This window comes from Amblyomma mixtum, chromosome 2, assembly GCF_055824585.1.
Source record: "Amblyomma mixtum isolate Tamu chromosome 2, ASM5582458v1, whole genome shotgun sequence".
NCBI lineage: Eukaryota > Metazoa > Arthropoda > Arachnida > Ixodida > Ixodidae > Amblyomma > Amblyomma mixtum.
Genome location: NC_143013.1, coordinates 243,940,237 through 243,962,210, shown reverse-complemented (window position 1 = coordinate 243,962,210; position 21,974 = coordinate 243,940,237). Strand labels below are relative to the sequence as shown.

At 45.1% G+C, this 21,974-nt stretch overlaps 1 protein-coding gene across 1 annotated transcript in view; it reads left to right on the top strand.

The window, feature by feature from the left end:
* Positions 1 to 21,974, top strand: part of LOC149363280 (SEC14-like protein 2) — a 63,850-nt gene that overhangs the window by 21,089 nt on the left and 20,787 nt on the right. Inside the window, exons 2-6 of the mRNA XM_089573427.1 lie at positions 12,069 to 12,138; positions 13,758 to 13,801; positions 16,212 to 16,274; positions 18,129 to 18,222; positions 21,580 to 21,674. Coding sequence (XP_089429553.1) covers positions 12,069 to 12,138; positions 13,758 to 13,801; positions 16,212 to 16,274; positions 18,129 to 18,222; positions 21,580 to 21,674 — 366 coding nt within the window. The remainder of the gene's footprint in view (positions 1 to 12,068; positions 12,139 to 13,757; positions 13,802 to 16,211; positions 16,275 to 18,128; positions 18,223 to 21,579; positions 21,675 to 21,974) is intronic.

Genomic DNA, 21,974 nt, shown 5'->3' with positions numbered 1-21,974 from the left:
CTGTTTTCCTCGATGGGCGAGCATCACGATACCCGTGGCATGCCGTGAATGGAGAACAGGTAATACTCGAGGAAAGTTAAGGCTGTTTCTTATTTATTTATTTTTTTTGCCCGGTTCCCACACCGCATGAATGCGCGCGCGAAGAAAGTGAACTTCTCTTGTCGCTATGTACTGTACTCGATCGACTGTGCGCACGTAAGACACGACAAGGCCTCTGTTGTGATAACAGAACGAATTCAAAGGAAGTGAACGGGGCTGTGGATGGCAGAGTATATGGTGGGCGGATGAGGTGGGGAGATTTGCTGGCGGAGGACATCGCTGACTGGAGGTCAATAAAATACTCTTGTCACAGAGTCGTCGTCGTCCGTCTCGTGATGATTGCGATGACGTTGCAAACACAAATACTCTAACAAAACTTCGTTCTGGGCTACTTGGTAGGACAAAGTTTTGTCGCTCCGTGTGTGTCGTTTCCTTTCTTTGGGTTCGTCTTTTGTGCTGAACCGAGTTTCAACAAATACTCTGCAGCGGGGCGCATTTGCATCGCCTTGGCGGATTGATTTATTCGAGAGAGAGAGAGAGAGAGAGAAAAACTTTATTTGAAGAGGAATTGGGGCACGCTCCAGGGTCCCCGCACGACCCCACTGCACTCAAGTGTTTATGTTCCTAAGGTCCATAACACTGGCAGCCCGGCCGGTGGCGATGGTCTGCACGGCCGGGTCCTCCCAGGTCTTGAGGTTCTCTAGGTCCCGCGGGGGAGGGTTCGTCGGGCAGAGGGAAATCATGTGGAGGGAAGAAGCGAAGGGTTCTGGGCATAGGTGCGCATGCCGGAGTGGGGAAGGAGGGATGATTCGAATGGAAACAAAACTGTCTATGACAACAATGCTCTGCACCGGCTTTGCCATAAAGAAACCAAGCAACTAGGCTTCCCTCTGAGCCCTAAAGTGGAGCCTTTACGGCACCCTAAACACTGCAAGGTGTGGAAAGGTGAGGGCAAGGGTTCTCCTTACCTCGCACAAGTTTTGAGCTTTAAGAGGTGCCGTACGTACTCCGCTGCACGCTAAGAAACAAACTCCCTTGCTTGGTTCCTTCTGGCAACGACATTAGCTGCCCACATTTTACATAAACACGTTTTCAAGTAGGCGACTGAGTGGGCAGAGGATGCCACCTGGCCCGGTTAGCCTATAATGCATGGAAAACAAAGTGTGAATTGGCAGCTGCACACTACACGGGAATCGAAGGAGACGAATGCGCGTTATTTTGCCAGCGCGGGGTTTTGTACGAAAGAAATTCATTCGCGAATTCAGCGTTTGTCGTCTGCAAGCGTGGTTTTTGATCTCTTCGGTAGCTATTTTTTTGTGAGCAAAAACATACCTTCCTTCGAAAGGAAGAATTTCCCCCTGTTAGGTCTTTCTTCTTTGCTCTCTGTGGTAGTCTCACACGACAGCTAACGCTAAAACATTCGTGTTGCACACTCGTAACCGTCCTGCGAGATTTGTTTTGTTGTCATGTGAGTACCCATGCAGAAGTTTTTCCGAGCACTGGATGCGATCGGACGCATTAAATTCCAGTAGCACGCGTACATGCACAAAGAAATAGCGGTGTAAGTTACGTACTGTCCAGCTGTGGAAAAAATGTTTTCTTATGTCTGAAAGTGAAATACATCTGACGCGTGGCGGCAATGTCGGACGAGGTAAAGGAAGGTACTTCGTTGATTGAAAGCGGTCTATAAGAAAATAAGGCATTTATCATTGCCTTATCCGAGAAAACAATGTCGGCCTCTTCCTGGTGGATTCTTTTTTGAAGCCTAATGCTGCCACTTCAAGTTCATTTTTTTATTTCCTTTAATTCGCAGGGCCGTGGCATTCGTTCCTGAGTTCTCGCCGAAGGCAGAAATTGACTCGCATCAAGGTTAATGTTCAGAAACAAGCACTTCTTCATTGAGCAAAAAAGAAAAAATTTCAAAACACACTCACTAAGTGTCCCGGAAACTGGCAAGTCTTTATTACCAGTCGACAGTATATTCCCACCCTTTTTTAATGATCTAATATATCTCGATCAGTAACAAATTCACTATAATCCGAAATCAAAGCATCACGCTTTTTCAGTGATATGCTATTAGTGCAACACCAGTGCGCAACTTCGGTTTTAGTACTTTTCTTTTCTGCCTCGCTTGCTCTCAGGGAACTTTAGTGAACCGAGAGACATCGTACATTTTTTCACCCTGGTTTTTTTGGCTAATTTCGACCGTCAACTACCAGCAATGGTGTTGCTTTTTACACACGCTAAGTGAAGAGAAGATCCTTGACACCTTCGTGCGCTAGCATTCTCCTATCACATATTAGATAACAATTAAATAAATATAGCCGGGTGTCGGCACTAGAGTGAAGTTCGATGAATTGAGAGATCGAGGCTGCATCTGTCCATACGCATTTCGTAAAATAAAAGAGGGGGAGGGGGTATTGGGGGTTTTCGTCCCGAAGCGACTCAGCATATGAGGGACGCCGTAGTGAAAGGCTCCGGAAATTTCGACCACCTGAGGTTCTCTAACGTGCACTGACATCGCACAGTACACAGGCCTCTAGAATTTCGCCTCCATCGAAATCCAGCTGCCGCGGCCGGGATCGAACCCGCGTCTTTCGGGTCAGCAGCCGAGCGCCATAGCCACTGAGCCACCGCGGCGGCTTAAAAAAGATAAAGCATCGACAATGCTTTTTAACCGTTATGATATTAATACCCTCCTTATATTCATAATTTATTGTTCTTATAAGGGTTTACTCGGTTAAAGGGTGGATCGTTTCTGCCAGCGTATTTTTGCCGAAGAGAGAGTCCGCGGTTTCATCGAGCTGCCGTACTACATAGCTTTTACTACGGACCCCAGCCCCCACGTACGCTGCGATGGAACTAAACAAACAAAACTTGGAAGCACTCCGGAAGGCGTGCGCGCTTGTCGCAACTGGTCGCCCAATGCGCGGAAAGCCGCTAAAGGCAAAATGAGAAAGCGGGGGCCACTCGATAAAAGCGCCTGTTCCGACCGCGACCCGTACTGCGCTCCTTGTACGGAGGGGAGGGGGGTCACACGCGACGCTCTTAATCCAAGCCGTTGGCGCAACCCGGCAGGCCACGCGAATTGCGTTGTCCTGATGCAGGGAGGGGGGGTCCCGCGAAACCGGGTCAAGCGAGCGGCCTGACCGGCATTCACGCACACGCACTAGTGGAGTGCGTGTAAGGCGTCCGCCGCTGCTTTTATTCCTCCTCCTCCTCTTTCTTCTTCTTGTCGTTTCCCCTGCCCGTATATCTTTCGTCCCGCTTTGTTTTTGCAGCCACCATATTTCTCGTGCCGCGGCGCCAAACAATAGCGCGCTGCAGTTGGACTGCGGCGACAATGCGGGCACACTGAGTGGCGATGAACGCGTGTGCGTGCGTGATTCTTGGAGAAGCCGGGGAAGCGCAACGAGCGTGTGAAAGAGATTTCGTGCTTCGTGGTTCCTCGCGAGGTCGAGGGGATTCCATTTGCAGGATATATGGGGAATGCTACTAGTGGAGCCACCATGCGGCGTTTGCTGGGAAGCGTATCGTGGACGAGAAAGGGGTCAAGGTCTCAAATCTGAGCACTGATTACGTTCCGGCGGATTCGATAAACACGATTCGATAAACACGATTCGATAAACACGATTCGATAAACACGATTTGATTGCACGTCGTGTTCTGGATGCAGCTTGTCTATGAACAAAGTTATTCCCTGTGGCAAGATGTAACGAAAGGAATGGACTTTGCGTTGACATGCTTTGTTCTTGCAAATCTTGTTGTTTTCGTTTTTAGCTTTTTTCTTTTTCGCTCGATATTGCGTGGGCCACACGGATTCAAGGTCTACTAGTACATCGTGGCGAGTCCGGACCTAGCCTGGTTCGTCTGGTAAAAAGCAGCTAACTCACTTGCGGATTCTAAATTGTGCACGTCATGTTCAGCAGGCAAAATAATGTGCAATAAAATTAATCCATTGGCACATTAGCGAAGGGCAGAAGCATGCCCTTTAGTGCAGTTAATAACCTGACGGTTCGATGAGGACACCGGACAGAGCAGGAGGGGTGTCAACGTACACCGAAAAAGTCATAACAAAAACAAAACGCAGTCGCACTGTGGAGCCCAGTTTTGTTATTGTGGTTGCGTGACATTGTTTCATCACAGTAAAACATCATTAAAAAATACTGACCAGGTCATGAGAGGAACTGTCTAATCACATCACATCACTAAAGCGGGTGACAGATGCGACCGCAGCCCTGCTACCTCGGTACATGAAAAATAATTTAGTGTTTTAAGCTCGTTCTATATACACCTTTGTGCAGGTTTGCTTCTGCTATTTTTTGCTTTCGCCACTATATCTCATCCACGTGTGTGTGTTCTGCACCGTTTTATAGCCTAGCTTCACTGCTAATCACCAAGAAGCCCTTCCAACTTTCTCAGCTACCGATTATGCTGCAGGAATGCTTTATTCGTACACCCTCCTTTCCCCAGCCTTTGTCTGGCTTAGCAAGAAACAATTCCTTGAAACTTTGAACGGTCAACCATCACTTGTTTTTTTTTATTTTTTGCTGTTCACGTCGGCAACAACGTCCTTTGTCTTCGTATATATCAACGACTCGCCTCCTGACGTCTCCTCAGGGGCCGACAATAAATCCGCCCCTGCGTCTACACGACCCACGCAAACACACTCTTTCCAGACAGGGTCAAGGGCGCAGTGCGCTGAGATCGGGGTGCGCTACATAAACACTGACCGCGATCTGTCTCCGAAAGTCGGGCGTCGCGGCCAACCACCCGTCTTTGCGCGACGGAGATTGTTTCCACGGCGACAGATAAGACTGGCTAAACAGATCGATATCCGCCCTTGCTGAGTCCGGCGGGTGTATGTCCTAGCAAATGACCGTTTGTTTTCGTCACTCTAGTGGTGGAAGAGATTTGTCGTCGAGGGCAGATTTCTCGGAAGCTTTGTTCATTGCCCATTCAGCGCCTAATCTTGCAGAAGAGTAACACTCTGTTATTCCCTGCAGCGTTTTCTTTCTTTTCTGATTTTTTTGTACTCGCAATATAACTACCAAGCATGCATCGAGCCCTGCATATTTATCGTACTGACGTTAAGGTACAGCTTAGCGCAAGTTCATTTCAGTCAACTTCGCGTTCGTGGTGCATTGTAGTGCAATACACAGTGATCCACTTTATCATTATCAATAAACAAGTTTATCATCATGCTCTGTGATATATCCTCGTGGTCCATGGGATATTTCTATGCGCACCACATAGATATCTTCTGTATGTGCCGTAGTTATAATTTAGTTTGTTTATGCATTCTTTGTGTCTCTTGCACGTTTTGTTTATTCTGGCACCATATTTTATGCCGCATAGTTCTTTGCTATGCAGTGCATATCTCTTTGCGAACAGGCCTGAGTCGGATCTTTAAGCTCCTTTTGTACACTCTCCCTCAGTTTCCATAACATGTCGTGAAAACCAAAGTAAAGATCAAATCAAATGAAGGTACTTTAAAGAAGGCTCCTCGTATCACATTTTACGGAATGCACCAGAATACATGTAAAAACACGGTAACGAATGAGATGAGAAAAAGAACCTTCTCTGATTGGTACAAGCACCTCCAGCCCGGTATTCTTTTCTTTTTTTTTCCTGGGGAGGGTAACAGGCCAGAAGTGACAGAGTAAACCCTTGAGAAAGGTGCCACTTGGTCTCTGACCAAACCGCTGCATAAAACGCAGTCAGCAGAGCTGGAAGATAGAGACCGACAAGAACTACAAAAATAAGCAACATTTGTCCACCCTCCTTGCCAAGCCAATGTACGGATTAGACGGGGCACAACAAATAGGGATCCTGCGAAGACATTGGCCTGACGGTTGTCTTAATAGCAAGCACATAGTTTGGTCATCCGTAATTCTTATGCCGACACGCGATGACGCTGTTCTTCGAAACCGAGTAAATAGACTCAAATAGCACGCAGAGTATGTATGTCCACTTTAATTATTGCAGATCTGCTGGAATTTGACGGTACCTAATTTTACGAACTACCTGATTTTGGCAATAGGCTATAATTTTCTCCCAGGTTGTTCATAGTGGCGTATGTTATTTCCGGCATCAACTAATCTGCAGACTGCGCGCATTGGCGCCTGTGAGGAGTCCAATGTACGTTTATGTCTGTGCTGTCTAGTCGCCATGTCTCTTCCATGTATGCCTCCGGTGGTTATCGCAGCCAGAAATTCCGAACCTAATGAAAATGTTCTCCCTATTAAGCATGTTGCGCCGATTCCAGGTACACCGATACCAACAATACAATTCAACACCAAGCTCCATTTACAATCTGCGTGTGAAAGGAGCTTCAAATCTACAACATACTTCATGGCTGACACAAACAAAAAAAAAAGGAAGAAGTTTTCTTTGCTTTTGTTTCAAGGTTTTCTGCTTACACATGCCACACTTTGCACGGCTACTGAAGTTCCCGGAAGTTGGCTAGAAGGACAGACTTTAGTTCGGGCAGCCTAAAGGAATAAAAAATAGTAATGCCCTGCCGCAACAGGCTGGCTAGAAAAGGAGGCGATCGCGCATCAGTCACCTATCTCCTTGGAGGAGGTTGTCCGTGGACCCTTCATTTTCCAGTCATCATTCTCGACCAAAACGTGAACAGGCTCAATGCGAGAGGCTATCCACTCCGCAAGGTTGCCCCTCAGACGCCTTTCAAGGCTCGAGACGTAATCTCCGCATCACCCACCTCCGTCCCATGAAGCCGGTGACTCAGGGTTACGCCGTCTAGCTGCCAAGTCTATAACCTCTGCCGCATAACGTCCCGGTGCATTCCGCACGAGGCAAGGACAACCCCGTAGGGCAACCGGTTTTTACCGGCAGTGGAAGGTACTTCCATGCAGTATACGGCCGAGCTTACCACAAGCGGCGCTTGCATGACTCGCTGCTTCAAACGTATCATTTTGTTCCTTTATTTCTTCTTTTCTGTTTTCCGTTTACTCGAAATAAAGCCACCGCGGTGGCTCAGTGGCTCTGGCGTTTGGCTCGAATCACGGCTGCTGCGATAGCATTTCTATACGGGGGCGAAATGCGATAGACGCTAGCGTGCTGGAGCTTAATTGATCTGGAGCTGATTGTACACTACCACGTCCCTCACAACCCATGTGCAGCTATGGGGCGTTAAATCCCCTGTACCGTACCACACCATACTGTGCCAAACAAAGCAATAGTCATACTATATACCATATGGTACCCTAACATTCCATACCAAACCATATACCACACGAAATGAACAACCCGTGCAACGTATGGAATCTGAGGGCGCCTGAACTCAGTGCCTGTGCCGTGCGTAAGAGCTCGAGTTCTTTCTTTCCCAGCATCGTTACTGCTTGGAATAAACTTACCACAAGACTTGGTCAACTCTCACACAGACATACATTTCCGGGTTATGCTGTCCCACGTATGGCCTACGCGTAGACGCGTTTTCTGCATGGTGTGTAATTTTATATTTTATTTTTAGTTTACTTATTTTTGAAATTTAAGATATCTATTTTTAGTTGTAGATGTTATGTCTATCATTTAATGTATGTCCTGTATGTACTAAGTGTTGTTTTTATATTTTTGTACTGTTTCTGGGATGCATTATATGATTTCATCTTTGGGCCGCTCGCCATGTTTATATCACATTTACAGATCCGCAGTAATGGCCTCCGGTCGCTGCAGGTAATAAATAAACCTGATATGTCGCTGAGCAGTGCCCAATATTTTTCGCACACAAAAAAAAAATGTAGGGCAGATTACACTCTCGTTTAAGACTGATGACAGAGAAATTGCAGTTTGAGTTTGGTTCGACTAAGTTTGCTATTTGTGTTTTTGCTGTCGTCAAAAAAGTTCATCGGTTTTCTATGGCAGCCATAACTACTTGATGCGAGCAATGGACAAACTTTTATAAGAAAGATTTTGCTACGAATCGGAAGAATCGATCATTACACTTAATGTTTCTACAGCACTACCTTAAAACGTTCCACAGTTATCTCACAATTAAAATTGGTATCCAGGAAAATCCTGAACTTGAGCTGCGTTCGCAATAATGAGGTCACCCCCGGACGCCTGACGCCCCCTGTCGGAGGGGACGACAACTAATACAATAGTTGGCAGGAGCGCTGAACGAAACTTCTCGGAAGAATCGGAAGACACAGACTAGAGCAAAAAAAAAAAAACGGCATGAACGCGAGAAGCAAAAAAAAAAACGAAGAATTATGCATTGCCAAGAAGAAAGGCCTCGTCTCTATCCCCTGATGCACCGATTTGAAAAATGAATAGCATGGACATTCTGTGTAAGAAAGTTTCACGAAACCTAGGTACCAAAGAAGGACGTAACTATTAATAGTGGTCATTAAAGTTTTAGCTATCGATATGACGCCGACTTGTAAACAGAACTTGTCGGGTGATCTAGTTCATGGTCGGGAAACTCACAGTACAACTCTAACGAGCACAGAAAGACATGAGCAAGCGCTTCTGTGCCCTTCTGTGCGTGCTCATTATTTATATTTCTCAGTTCCTGTTTACGAGAACCGTCAGGTAATTTTGTTCGACGCTGCATTGCACCCACTGCACACAACTGATCAGCGAGAGTGGAGTGAAAGCCCTCCAAGAGCCATTAAAAGAGAGAGCGAGGAGAGGTGCGCAGCTTCTCCCCCTGAGTCGCGTCCTCGTGTCAAAGACCTTCGCGGAGGTGCATGGGAGAGGAGGAGAAGATGCGGAGAGCGCTGAAACGCTGCGCAGATTCTCTTCGGCTTGCTACGCAAGCGGACTCCCCTACGCATGCCGTGTTCGGGGAACTCATTCACGGTCGCGCTTTGCGTAGATTGGTCGCGCGGTCTTCGCGTCTAAGCCATGCGATGGTAGTGATGCTGAGGGTGTTCCCTGCACTGTCCCTGGCGTCCTTTGGTTGCGCTTCATGATCTGAAAGAAAACTGAACACTTGGGCTATTTCTGAGGACCGCGAATGTGTTCACGATGTTCAATACGTACAGTCTTGGTCAAAAGTCCTAAGGCCACAGCATTCAGCTGCAGCGAAATGAATACTCCTGGAATGCTCCGTGCGGCGGATCATTCAAAAAACAAGTCAAGCATGAAGAAAACTTCTGCTAGCATTTAACTGTCATTCTGTCTTTAATAGTGCCGTAATGGCTCTGCTATGTGGCTGAAGGGAAAAGCCTTAAGACTTTTCACCAAGATTGTACGTTCCTGTTTGATTGGAATTCAATGCGGATACTTGGCTGTACGGTTATCTTAGATTTTTCTTTGGTAGCCAAACACTCGGCCGTAATGTTTCGCCTTAAGTTTTCGGCCAGTGGCGCTAACTAAGCGACAGAAAAAAGATCGAGCAGCACGAACTAAACCGGATCGAAGGTGATTATAATATCGGGTTGTACATTTTGTTTGCTTTCCTGTTTTTTTACCACTAAGTTTTACGCTCTGATCACTTAAATATAGTAACTTTATACGGGTTATTAGAAGCAAGTATATTTTGTTGAGAAAAATGTTAACCTATTCACGAATTTCAAAATTCTCGCACACTTAGTTCTGAGTCTTGCTACCCACCTCGTATGAAAAATTCTTCGTCACTCGAAGTCAACAGGACCGCTGTATTTGGTCTAAAGCTTGAAGTATGGTTACATGATGTTTGCCTTCTCTCTCACTTTCTACCATTTAGTTTCTCATTCATTGGTTAGCCGCCGCGGTGGCTCAGTGACTATGGCGCTCGGCTGCTGACCCGAAAGATACGGGTTCGTTCCCGGACGCGGCGGTCGAATTTCGACGGAGGTGCAATTCTAGAGGCCCGTGTACTGTGCGATGTCAATGCACATTAAAAAAACCCAGGCGGTGGAAATTTCCGGAGCCCTTTACTACGGCGTCCCTCTTATCCTCCGGCGCTTAGGGACGTTCAATCCCCATAAACCTTATTTATTGGTCAAAGCTCCAGGTCGTGATCAGCCTGCGTGGAAGAGCGCTAAAATTGCTGTGGTACGCTGTTCGCTTGCCTTAGGCAATGAATGTCGACGTAAAAGTTTATCCTCTCGTCCAGCAGCAGAAAAGAGAAAGCCCTTTATCGCCGGCTGATAGTAGTTTTGCGCAATCCACACGCTTTACGATGTTTTGTTTTTCTTGAAGCTTTTGGTTTTGCGCTACATTTGTGCCCTGGATGGGATGCCCAGCTACGCATTCAGCAGCGAATCTGCGCTCACGCGGGCTGGCATAAGTGTAACTTGAAATAAAGTAATATTATTATAAGATTCTTAGCATCATATCTAGAGAGATGGAAAATACATTTTATACGCTGATGACGCTAGTATATTTTTTCATCACCTGCACCTAGTAGCCTCCAGAATAAAGCCAACTCTGCTCTAAGATCCCTTCGTAAATGGTCCGCAGCAAACAGTCCACACATTAATACAAAAAAGACAAAAGCCGTAATTTTCAGGCCGAAATCAAAACAAATAAACAGCAGTCTAATCACCCTTCTTTACGAGAACGAGAAAATCGAGATAGATAGTAGCGTTACAATACTTGGAGTTATCTTCACACAGAATATGCTTTCGGATGCGCACATTGAATCTGTTTCAGGGAAGCTATCTCGTGTTGTTGGTATGACGCCGCGACACAGAGCTATATTACCTTTCAATATAAAGCTTCTTATTTACAATACTCTCTTTTTCTTCTTTGTATTATTGTGTATTGGTATGGGGTACCACGACACGTACAAATCTTGAAAGAATACATATACTGCAAAAAAAAAAAAATTGTTCGAGCACTTTTTATATCGTATCATTCCCATACTTCAGAGCTATTTTTGAAAGCAAACATAATACGCGTGTTTAATCTTTATAACTATAAGTTAAGTCTTGCTTTCAAACGGGAGGTGAAAGAAAATCTCAAGTTTTTTCATGAATTATCAGATCACGATAAAAACACACATTCCTACACCACCCGTTACACCGAACCGTGGAAGGTGGTCACTGCGCGGGCAAATTATTCCAGGAAAAAAGTGTCATACACACTGCCAGCCCTTTTAAATTAATTCCAGAAATCAGGTATAGATTTACATACAATTTCTGTACGAACCCTACGCAAACATTTCATTAACAATCCTTGCTTACAATAACAACTAAAAGTGTTATCTTGCCTTTTGTTGTTTACCTCTTGTGACTATCAAGTGTGCGTGCATTAATTTTGAATATTGTGCTTTCTGCGAGTTTTTTTGTGTTGTTGTTGTTCTATCGCTGCCTGCTTTGTAGGGATGCTGCGGGCTTCAGTCAAGTCGCTTGGTCATCAAGCGGCTTTTATCCGCAGTCTCCCCCATCACTGATCGAAATAAACAAGTTATTATTATTATTATTATTATTATTATTATTATTATTATTATTATTATTATTATTATTATTATTATTATTATTATTATTATTATTATTATTATTATTATTATTATTATTATTATTATATATGTGGTTGCGTGTGTGGGTGTGCGTGCGTGCGGATTAATATACGAACGCAGGTGCGTTCCCTCAGTGTCACTCCGATTTGATAGTGGTCATAAAGCTTACAGTCGTTGCATAGTTTAGAATTCATGGATGCTGAGGAGAAATAGTCTTCGTAGAAAGGAGAGTAAAAGTCATATACAAGATAAGTTCATCCGAATCTCTGATAAGGCTCCAAAGAATTCTTTCGTATAGATAAAAGAGCATCATAATGTCACTTGCAGACAGAAAAAAAAAAGATCGTTTAGAACTCGTCGAGTATGTTTACTACCACTGACTCATGACATGCATTTCTTGGTCAGCAGCTTTTGGAGAGAAACTGGGAGAGGAAAAACGGAGAGTAAAAATTTCAGTTGGTTAAGCAGCTTTTTTGCGGGATTTGAGTAAACAGCACGTGAGGCAAGCCCAAAAATCTGTTGATTTAAGTGCGCAAGAAGTACGCTTCTACACTGAACCACGTGCCTTAAGAAACGCTAATTATGCCCCATTGTTGTGTTCTGCTCTCTCCTGCAGTTCCGAAAAGCAGTGGAAGATGTGCTCAAGCCAGAACATGACGACCGCTACCTTCTACGCTGGCTGCGAGGTGGGTGCACCACAGTATATTACTTGCTTCCCATCCTACTGAACTATCAAACGCTCGGAGCCTCGACCACCACAGATGGTCCCGCGAAATCATTTTCAAAATTACATATTCTTTATGTATCACTGTTACATATCAGTTGCAGGGCGAGATACTAGGTATTCGTCGTGTTCACACGAAGTTATAGGCAATCGATGTGTCCTCAAAGCAATTAATGTATGAAGACTTTCTTGTCTTTTTTGTGTGTTTATTTCCATGGACCTGAAAGAAGAGATAGGTGCTTGACAGCGGCACCGGCTACTTCTTTTCACAATAGCTTAAAATAGCACTAAATATGGAGACATTAAGCACCACAACACACAGCTACGACATACACTGTACACAGTATACCATACACGACACAGAGACATGAACACGCCAGAAATATAATCTTTAATGGGAAATGAACACTAAGAATCATTAATGATCCCTCATCTTGCTTTGACTTTCTATGGGGTCGCATACTCTGAATCGCTGCTTTATGCCTCTCAGCCATGCAAACGCTCTCCCAGCACTCCACCCTCACCTCTAACAGTCTGTTTTTCGTCTTGAGAGTTATACTGGGGAGGAATGCAGAGGCTGGATACTTCGACTGCTTCACTGCTCTGAGCGGCAGATCAACACTGAATGAAAAAAATATATATAAGCACGTTGGACAACTGCGACCACCGCTCGCACGTCAAAAAGCGAACAGCGGGAGCCATGTTCGGCGTTATGCATCGCCGCCATCCACAGTCCAGCATCTGGTCTTCCTCGTTTTTCCAAACCACCCAATCGGGTCGCGCAAGCTCTTTCGTGAAACTGTTTGGGTTGGAAGCTATACAAATGTAACTTCTGGAACACCCGCACATCGTATAAGCGCAAACTGACAAATGGTTCGTAACAAGGGCCTCCATGTATCCGATATTCGGTGCAGAGCTCGTTATCAACAGTACAGAGACATTTATTAACTCCTGGTGTTACCAAAGCTCAGTTTGATACTGCGAGTCTACATTTATGCTTCTGTTTCTCCTCAGATTTTTTTTTTTTCTTAAATTTTTGCAAACGCACACATTTTTTTTATCATTGTCGCTTAGCGGAAGGAAACCGGTCTTGGCTTTTACGTAACCCTTCTCCTTCTGTCTGGCCCTTTCTATCCGCATACAAATTCGTGCCACTAATTTCTTTGTGTTTTGTTTCGAATCAACTTTCCCACATGAAAAATTTTTGCTATTCTTTTCGTAAAGCCCGAGTGCACACCATGGTGGGAGGGGTTCGTTCATTGTGAGGTTAGTCTCTTCTACAGAAATTAGTCGCGTTGTTGCAGTGTTCAGGCAGTAGTCTAACTGCTGTTTCCGTGTATGCTCCCTTCCCTTCCTGCCTTAGTTAGGGACCGTGTTCAGCCCATATGTGCGGCTTCGTGATTCTCTGCCGCGTGCCGTTCACCTGCACACTGCGAAGGACTTAGTTTTTTTCCTTTTTCACGTTGTAGACACGCGGACTAATTACGCGCTGTCATTGGACAGCAAAATGTGCAGAACTGAAGTTCTGTTTTCTCAATGCCCTCCTTTTTTGTGTTGTTCTCTCGTTTCTTCTTTACACAGCTCGGGACTTCAACCTCAACAAGGCCGAGCAGATGCTGCGAGCGGTGAGTACATGTGGTATGCGAGAAGGAAAAAGGCAAGCACGTTTGCAATGCGCAACATACTCGCCGAGCTCTCGTAGCGGAGTTGGCATTGTATCCCTCATCTGTAGATCGCATGCTCTAATGTATTGCAGAGGATAGTAAGGAAGTTAGGAGAGAGAGAGAGGTGGGGGGGTTAATCAGAAGACAGTTCCGGTTGGGTACGCAGCAGAGCAGTAAGAGAGGAGGAGGCAGAAAAGGGAAAAGGAAGAGTAAAGTAATCATGGAGAACATCAATCGGGGATGTACGAACGGACACAAATTGCAATTATATTACCGGGTGCCCACCACCGTATTATAGGTTTCAGTTATAGTATGGTGAAATTTTATTAAATAGAATTAAAAATAAAGCCTGAAACACTTTTTGAAAATGAAACGAAATAATGTGGTAAGTTTTGCAAGGACGGAAGAGAATGAGTATCATTAGCGATCGCCTAGCATTCATTATAACAAAATAATAAAAACAAAGGGTCACCGACCAAGTCAATGCTTAATGAAACGTATTTACGAAACGTCAATACGTTTCATTAAACATTGACTTGGTCGGTGACCCTATGTTTTTATTATGCCTCCACCTGACCAGACGATGTTTCGTCGAACTCTTGACTACATTATAACGAAATGTATCGAGGAAAAACCAATTACAATAGGAAAGTACCAGGACTGAAATGATGGCATTTGGAATCTTTCAATGCCTAAGAATATAGTTCTGAGTATATTAGAAATGTTTGAATTTGGGATCGCCCAATATAATATTTCAGTCGGCTTGAAATCAAACGCCCCTGTCGAGATTAGCGGCAAAAGGGAGGCAGCACTTTCCCAAGCAGTACAAAAATGCAACACCGCTACACTTCTCTTCCTTTGCAGGTGATGACCAAATGCGCCAATTGGAGAGAGTTCTTATATTTTTAGTAGTGTATGATCTCAGCTTGGCATTTCGTTCCGCCACTGAGGTCATCCTCTCTTTAATTGTCGAGGTGATGGCTGAATTGTTTATTCGAGCTGTCAAGGACCTCGCAATTCTTTCCTGTACAAATTCTATGGCTGAGGTTGCCTGACTGCACCTTAAATTGCTTTTTAACGACCACTCTGATTATTGAATGCGATACAATTTGGCTTATTAATGACTTCGTCGCGCTCAGGATCATCATTATGCGCCACATATCTTAATCAAAATTCTAACCTTTCAGGCCTTATGCGCCATCGTTGCTCTTAGTTCATCTGTACAAAACCCGAACAACATATATGTCATAGACATGAGATGACCGGTGACCCTATGTTTGGCCCTTGGCCGCCAATGCCCTTGCGTCATAACCCAGAATCACAATCACGACAAATGTCACAGTTCGTTAACATCAGGCATTACTGTAGAATTCGGAATTTCTGGAATGTCCAAGATGAGGCTTCATTCTTCACAAAGAAAAAAAAAAGTCGTCATTAAAAAAAATATTAGTCCTATTTTCATGCACCTGAAAGGTTGACATAGTACAACCCAATTGGCACTGAGAAGTCCCTTAGGAGCACTGGAACAAATATTGTACTCCATCAGTATCAATGCTGCGAGATTTTCTTGTTGAAAACTTTTCTCTGGGCACTGTACTTAGTAAAAATTACCGATGTGGGCCTGTCGCGTCCTCGACAGATATGTCTACAGCCGTGAATCTTACGCAATAGGGAGATCTTCCCGATAAATAAATCTTGCAGCTTGAAGCGAGCAGTCATCTTTGCCATAAGTGTTCTGAGGGGCTCGGAAGATGAAATACATATCCTCAACCGCTAAGTACGACTGTCCGGGACGGTATGCGTGCAGTGTGTACATTATCTGTATGATCAGCGCTTAGTGCTGTTCTCTAGCTCTTCCTCGTATCAGCGGCTGTGTCACACACACTTGCTTAAAAAAATTCAGCTCTTGAACATAACATGATGTTTACACTTAATTGTGATTGGTCATCCTTCTTATTTGTGTTCTTGTGACTACTTACGTCGTATGCGGTTACTATCTTTATTCGTATGGACTCGCTGGAGATAGGTGAGCGTACAGATTCTTTTTTTGCAAGTGCCAGTATGGTTACATGAAATAAAATTCCTACTACTGCGTGATTTAGTGCATATGCTAAGTACCTATTTCCTTTTGCTTTCAGTGTGTGAACGGTTTTTCTTTTTGTCAATTTCTACTTCCTCCTCCTTCACGCATCCTCTCTCCTTCTCAACGTCCGCTGGCTCCGGCTTTGAGTCAAGCAGTTATGCTGGCCGTCGTCTTTTCCTGCTTTCTCTTTCCTCAATAAGCCCTACCACGCAATATCATGCAATACAACACGCCGCTTGAGGCCATTAGACGCCGCGAGTGAGTCCCTTTTCCTTTCTTCCGTTGCAGCACGTCGAATGGAGAAAACAGTTCGGCATCGACGATGTGGCGACATGGCCCGAGTCTCCAGAGGTGGGAATTCCAAACTTAAGTACAGTTCAGTTCCGAGGTAGTGAAATCGACTGGTGATCATAATTGCCGCGTTTACACCCGAAAAGTTATTACAGACGTACTTTTAAGAACCTATTGTAAGAAATGCTTTGATGGGTACACAACTGCTCTGTGCTATCCCGATCGAAATTTTTTGCGGGACGCGTGTTCTAAGAAAAAAGCTTGTGACTCTGCCTCTTGAGCCGGTCACGTGGTTTTGTCACAGACGGATAAAGCATGCGCTTCCCGTCAAACCTTGACACATTTCAGGCGAGTGTATTGCGTGACTGCGCCGAAATATATTTTCTTGCACTCTCGTGTCCCAAAAAATTGTTGATCGATATAGTGCACGCATTTATGGGGTTTTTTTCTGAAGATGTTAGAGTGGCAAGTTGCGCAAGTAGTCGTCGTAGTTTAGAGTGAATTTGGCGACTCTGAGTTATCATAGTCAGCCGCAAATCCCATCCGGCACAGCAGCATAACAGCGCAAGATGCGCTAAGACTGAACACGAGGCAATGTTTTTAATAAAAACTTTCGCTGCCCACTCTTTCTGTCCGATCAAGCCCTGCAATTTGGCTAACAGATTTCCGGCTCTAATTTGGAAATAAAAATAGGTTCAACTACTTTGTTTCATGCCATCGGTTCTGTCCAGAAAGCGCCAGGCTTTTGTTGTTTGCTCTTGATCCCATCTAATTATTCACATAGTTTTTCAGTTAGTCATAACGATTCATTATACAGGTTGATTTAAGACGGTCAACGCTCAAACGTTGTCACCGTATACAACGCGGCAGCCGAAAAAGAAGCGCAGAAATAAAAAAAAAATGTCAGGCACGGTTTTTGTCTAAAGTACTGAGTTACAGAGCCAACAGCCACAGAAACCAAGGGGCACAGGGGATTTTTTTTAAGTTATTTATTTTGTGGTGTTGATCAATTTAGAATATTTCTGAATATGTTATCGTTTAAAGATAACTGATTAGAAAAGCAGAAGAAAAAAGAGCGAGGGCCTCGATTCTGGCAGCCTTTGACGCCTTAGGAAGCATAAGAGGGTTCTCACGCAGCTTCCACCCTCTCCGTTCGATGACGTTCTACGTCACACCTGCGGTAACTCAGGACGTTCTACGTCCGCCGCTTATGAACGTGGGTGGCGCTGATGAACACTCTCAAGGTTAGGTTACTTGTAAACATAAATACCCCCGAAAGCAGCAGAATTCACAGCCGTCGCCGTAGCTCAGAGGTAGAGCACCGGACGCGTAATTCGGAGGTCGTGGGTTCGGATCCCACCGGCGGCAGGTGGTTGTTTTTTCTTCTGCTTTTCTAATCAGTTATCTTTAAACGATAACATATTCAGTAATATTCTAAATTGATCAACACCACAAAATAAATAACTTAAAAAAAATAAATCCCCTGTGCCCCTTGGTTTCTGTGGCTGTTGGCTTCTGTCATATTTATAACGAGCCCCTCATCCCCTTCCCTTGTTTGCTTAATGAGTTACAGAGCGTAAGCTGTATGTGAACTCTACGTGCCATTCGCTCTCGGTGTGTTGTGTTCACTTTATATTCCTTACTTTCTTACCTATATCCGCAATTATAGCGGAAGAAGGAAGCTGCTATGCCTTTTGCGTTGCAAAAACAGAGCTGGAAGGGATAAAAATCAATGTTTCCGGGAATCGAGTATGCTACTGCTTATCCCTATGTGTTGGGGGATAAAAAACCGGCACAGAAGTGTGAAGTCAATAGACGTTGTTGGATGGTGTGAAACCTTGTCATAATATGGAAGGCTTCGAGTGCAGATAAGAGAATGAGTAACAACGGCGATTGGCTGGTCTGTGTCTGCAGGTGCTGCGCAAGTACTACCCCGGAGGCTTCACAGGCTACGACCGGGAGGGCCGGCCCGTGGCCATAATTCCTTTTGGCACTTGCGACCTTAAAGGTAAGCGATGGCGCAGAACAAGGAAGTAGGGAAGTCGGATGCGGGGGGTGGAGGGTAAGTTTAAGGGGTAAGAGAAGAGGTAAAGGAGAAATGAGAGAAAGGGAAGTGCTCTCATCTACGCCCACTTATCGGCTTGCAAGACGCGATGCCTCCACACCTCCTCAGGCATCACGGAAGCTTCATCAGACACGCTATACACTCGTTTTGCATGTAGCGACGACAAGGTCTGTGTCGCCATACGCGAGTTGGCAGTTGCATCAACGCGTTGCATGGGCGAGGCATGTTCCGCAACAACGAAAGAAACGCAAAAATTCTTGTCGTATCAGGAATTCGTGTTTTGATGATAATTGGTGGCTATAGGCAAGCTGCTGTGGGACGGCATCCCCCGGGCATCAACTGCTTTTAGTATCTTCTTTCTTTTGCGTTTACTTATGCAATGTCATTACGTTTTATCCCCTTATCAGTTCTATCAATGAATCTCTGTAATAGTGAGAGTTATTAGGGTCCCTTCTTAAGGTAAAACTTCTAGGCATTCATTTGCTTGTGTTTCTCAGTTTCGTACCTGCCAATTTCACTGCGCTTCTTAATTTCCTCCATAGGATGTACGCGGTTTTCGCATCCTGTATTTTTAGCTGGGTTGTAGTCATTTCGTTCTTCTCATTTTCTTGTAAACTACAGCCTTAGAAAAGTTCCTTCGGTGGAAATTTATGTGGCCAAATATTGGACATCAATGTAAGCCTTAAGAGCGGTTCGAGCCTGGCTCCGACGTCTTGAAAGGGCAAGGCTCTCTATATTCAAGCCAGGGGTTCGACTGGTTCCTTTTTTGGAACAAGCTAAAACACACCACAAGTAATTATTGCGTTCACATGCGAACTTCGTGGCAAGTCATCAGTCAAATAAAAGTCCGTCGTTGTGAGTGGTAAATAGGGTTTTAAGCCTGTCTAACACCCTGAAGTAGAATGTATGGTAGAGAGAGGGTGTGGTAGATGGTCCTTGGCGATCACAAAATGAACAAGGGAGGGGAAAACCTCAGGATGCTTGAGCCAACGTTTCGACAAGGGGACTTGTCTTCGTCTGGGCAAAGCGTTCATCATTGGCAGGGATTAAATAGGGCCTTCGCTCCGAGGAGGAAGGCCCCTTATTTTTGTGTGAGCTTGTGGGCAACGAGCCAGGCTGACCGTTTCCTGACGGATGTGGAATACCCAAGTATTCGTTCTTACACCGCGTCTCTCATAGCCTTAGTCGCTTTGGGACGTTAAACCCCATAAACCAAACCATAAACCATCGTTCTTACACCCCACTTCTATGCTTGCATCAGAGAACATTTGTCTCTGTGTCTGACCCATGCAATGCTGCATGAACAGCCGAATAGAAATCCGGAATATACGAACCGCAAGAGGAGGGACTACGCTAGCTTCCTCCTGCTGAAACAGTGCTTGCATTAACCGCCGCAGCTCCACACACAATCAGGTAGCGAAACTGGCACAAATTTTAACGCGAAGTGAAAGCTTACCCTTGGAATGAGGACTTCAATACCGATGTTGTTTGAGACACGTTGCACGTTTACTCCCCTCCGGACCCAATCCTCTCCAGAGCAATTCCCTCCCAAGTCCGATTCCCACCGAAGTCCATTCCCCCCCCACCCTCCCCCTGAAGTCTGTTCATTTTCCTTACGGAGCCCAGTACATTGCGCGGTCTAGTCCCTTGCAAAGTCAAGCCTCGCCAGGGTCAAACCATGCCGGAGTCGAGTTACGTAGCCAAAGCTTACAGTGTTTGGCTTGAAGCCTAATTTTGCACCTAAGGTCTTTCTTTTCAGCCCTTTCGTTGCTCACAGGTGCGGAACATGGCATGGGAAAAAATGTCACGCGTTTGTAAAAACCAAACAATGCGCTAGCTTTCTTCACGGTGAGGGCTTGTCACCTCCACGGGAAGGCGAAGGTTATCTTTGTACCTTTCGATTTTCTCTTTATTTTCTCCAGTCTTTATCTGTGCGTTTATCTTTAACTATGCTGCCACAGGATGGAACATGCCGTTCTTCTAGAGAGCCTCTCAGCCTCCTGCGTTTTGTATACAGTTAATTGCCAACAGCATCGGCTAAAGCTAACTGCAGAATAATTATTCTTCACTAAATTCATTTCGCCAGCCAGCAATCGCCACCTTGTCCCTGAGGATTGTAGAGTGTCCGACGCTGCTTCCGAATAGGTTTTTTCAAATAAATATTTTAAATGAACGACAGTTTATTCTGCGCAATAGGTAACCTCGCCGAAATCCAAACTCCCCTTCCCTCTCTCTCCACACTCACTGATTTCCTTTGTTTCATCTCTGCATTGTCCTTAATGGAATTTCAGTCCTTTTTGTCATTTAGTTTCTGTCCTATAGATGAATACCGACAGAATATCCTAAATATTTGCTTCCACCTTGAAGGGTGCCTATAAGCTGCTATTTCCAGCTTGGAAGCGGGTGCAATATGAACCCCAACATCAGTCATGTTTTCCAAGTTCAGCCCCATGGTCTGCAGCCGTCTTTCCGTATTTATTATTATTGCCCCACGTAATCTAGAGAAACGAACACGCCGACATTGCTCACTCGTCTCGCAATCTATTAGTTTACGCCTGGTGTTTTTGTGCTGCTCGTGCACGCGCAACGCTGTTCATATAAGAAAAAAGAATGTTTGGTTTGGTTTATTGGGGTTTAATGTCCCGAAGCAATTCAAGCTACGAGGGACGGCGTAGTGAAAGGCTCCGGAAATTTCGACCACCTGGGGTTCTTTAACGTGCACTGACATCGCACAGCACACGGACCTCTAGAATTTCACCTTCATCGAAATTCAGCCGCCTCTGCCAGGATCAAACGCGGCGACTGAATTTCGATGAAGGCGAAATTCTATAGAAAAAAGAATGTGTAAGCACACACGCAACGCTCATGGATACTGGGAAATTAATCCTAAAGCAATGGTTTGCATTAAACGTACAGCCTTTGTCAAAAGTTTGGAGCCCAGGGGGTTTGCTTCTGAAGCACACTGTCTGGTTCGTAATGCATCTCCAGTGCTCCAAATTTGCTGAAGGTTAGAAGATTTCTGGTCCTGCCTCCTCCAGTGGGTAGGACTACCACGAATATTACAGGAGTCCCGCTGCGAGGCTTAGAAGCAAACACCCTGGGCTGTAAACTTTTGACAAAGACTGTACATGGGTGATTGCGTACGGCGTCACAACATGCAGCTGCGCGAATACCGGCCATATGAAGGCAACGAAGAATTTTCGTTCCTTCATACTGGGTAGAGTGTACGTGTTTCCATCACAGCTCCGCGAGCGCCTGTGTCCCGCTATGTCCACTGACAGGGAAACTGTCTCGTTCCAGGTCTGCTGATGAGCGTCTCTGTGGACGAAGTCATGAGGCACGTCGTCCGACAGTTCGAGATTGTGGAGGAGGACATCAAGCAGCAATCGAAAAAGGTCAGCTGCTCGACGCACAGCTGCGCAAAGACCGCATACCTGAGCGAATACGCCATTAACTTTGCCGGATCGATGATGGAGCATGCGCTGACTTTCAGAGCGGGGAAAGAAATGCCAGCCAGAGGAAAGTCATGTACGTGCGTAAAGGGCAGCTACAGCGTCTCGTCTGCATCCACGAGTTTTTTTTTTATTACCACATTTATAACGCGTTTCTTATTGTTTACTTTTGTTTCCCCCAACAACGTCACCACATGGACTAGTATGTGGGTGCATGCTGTGGTGAAAAACTTATTTTTAGAG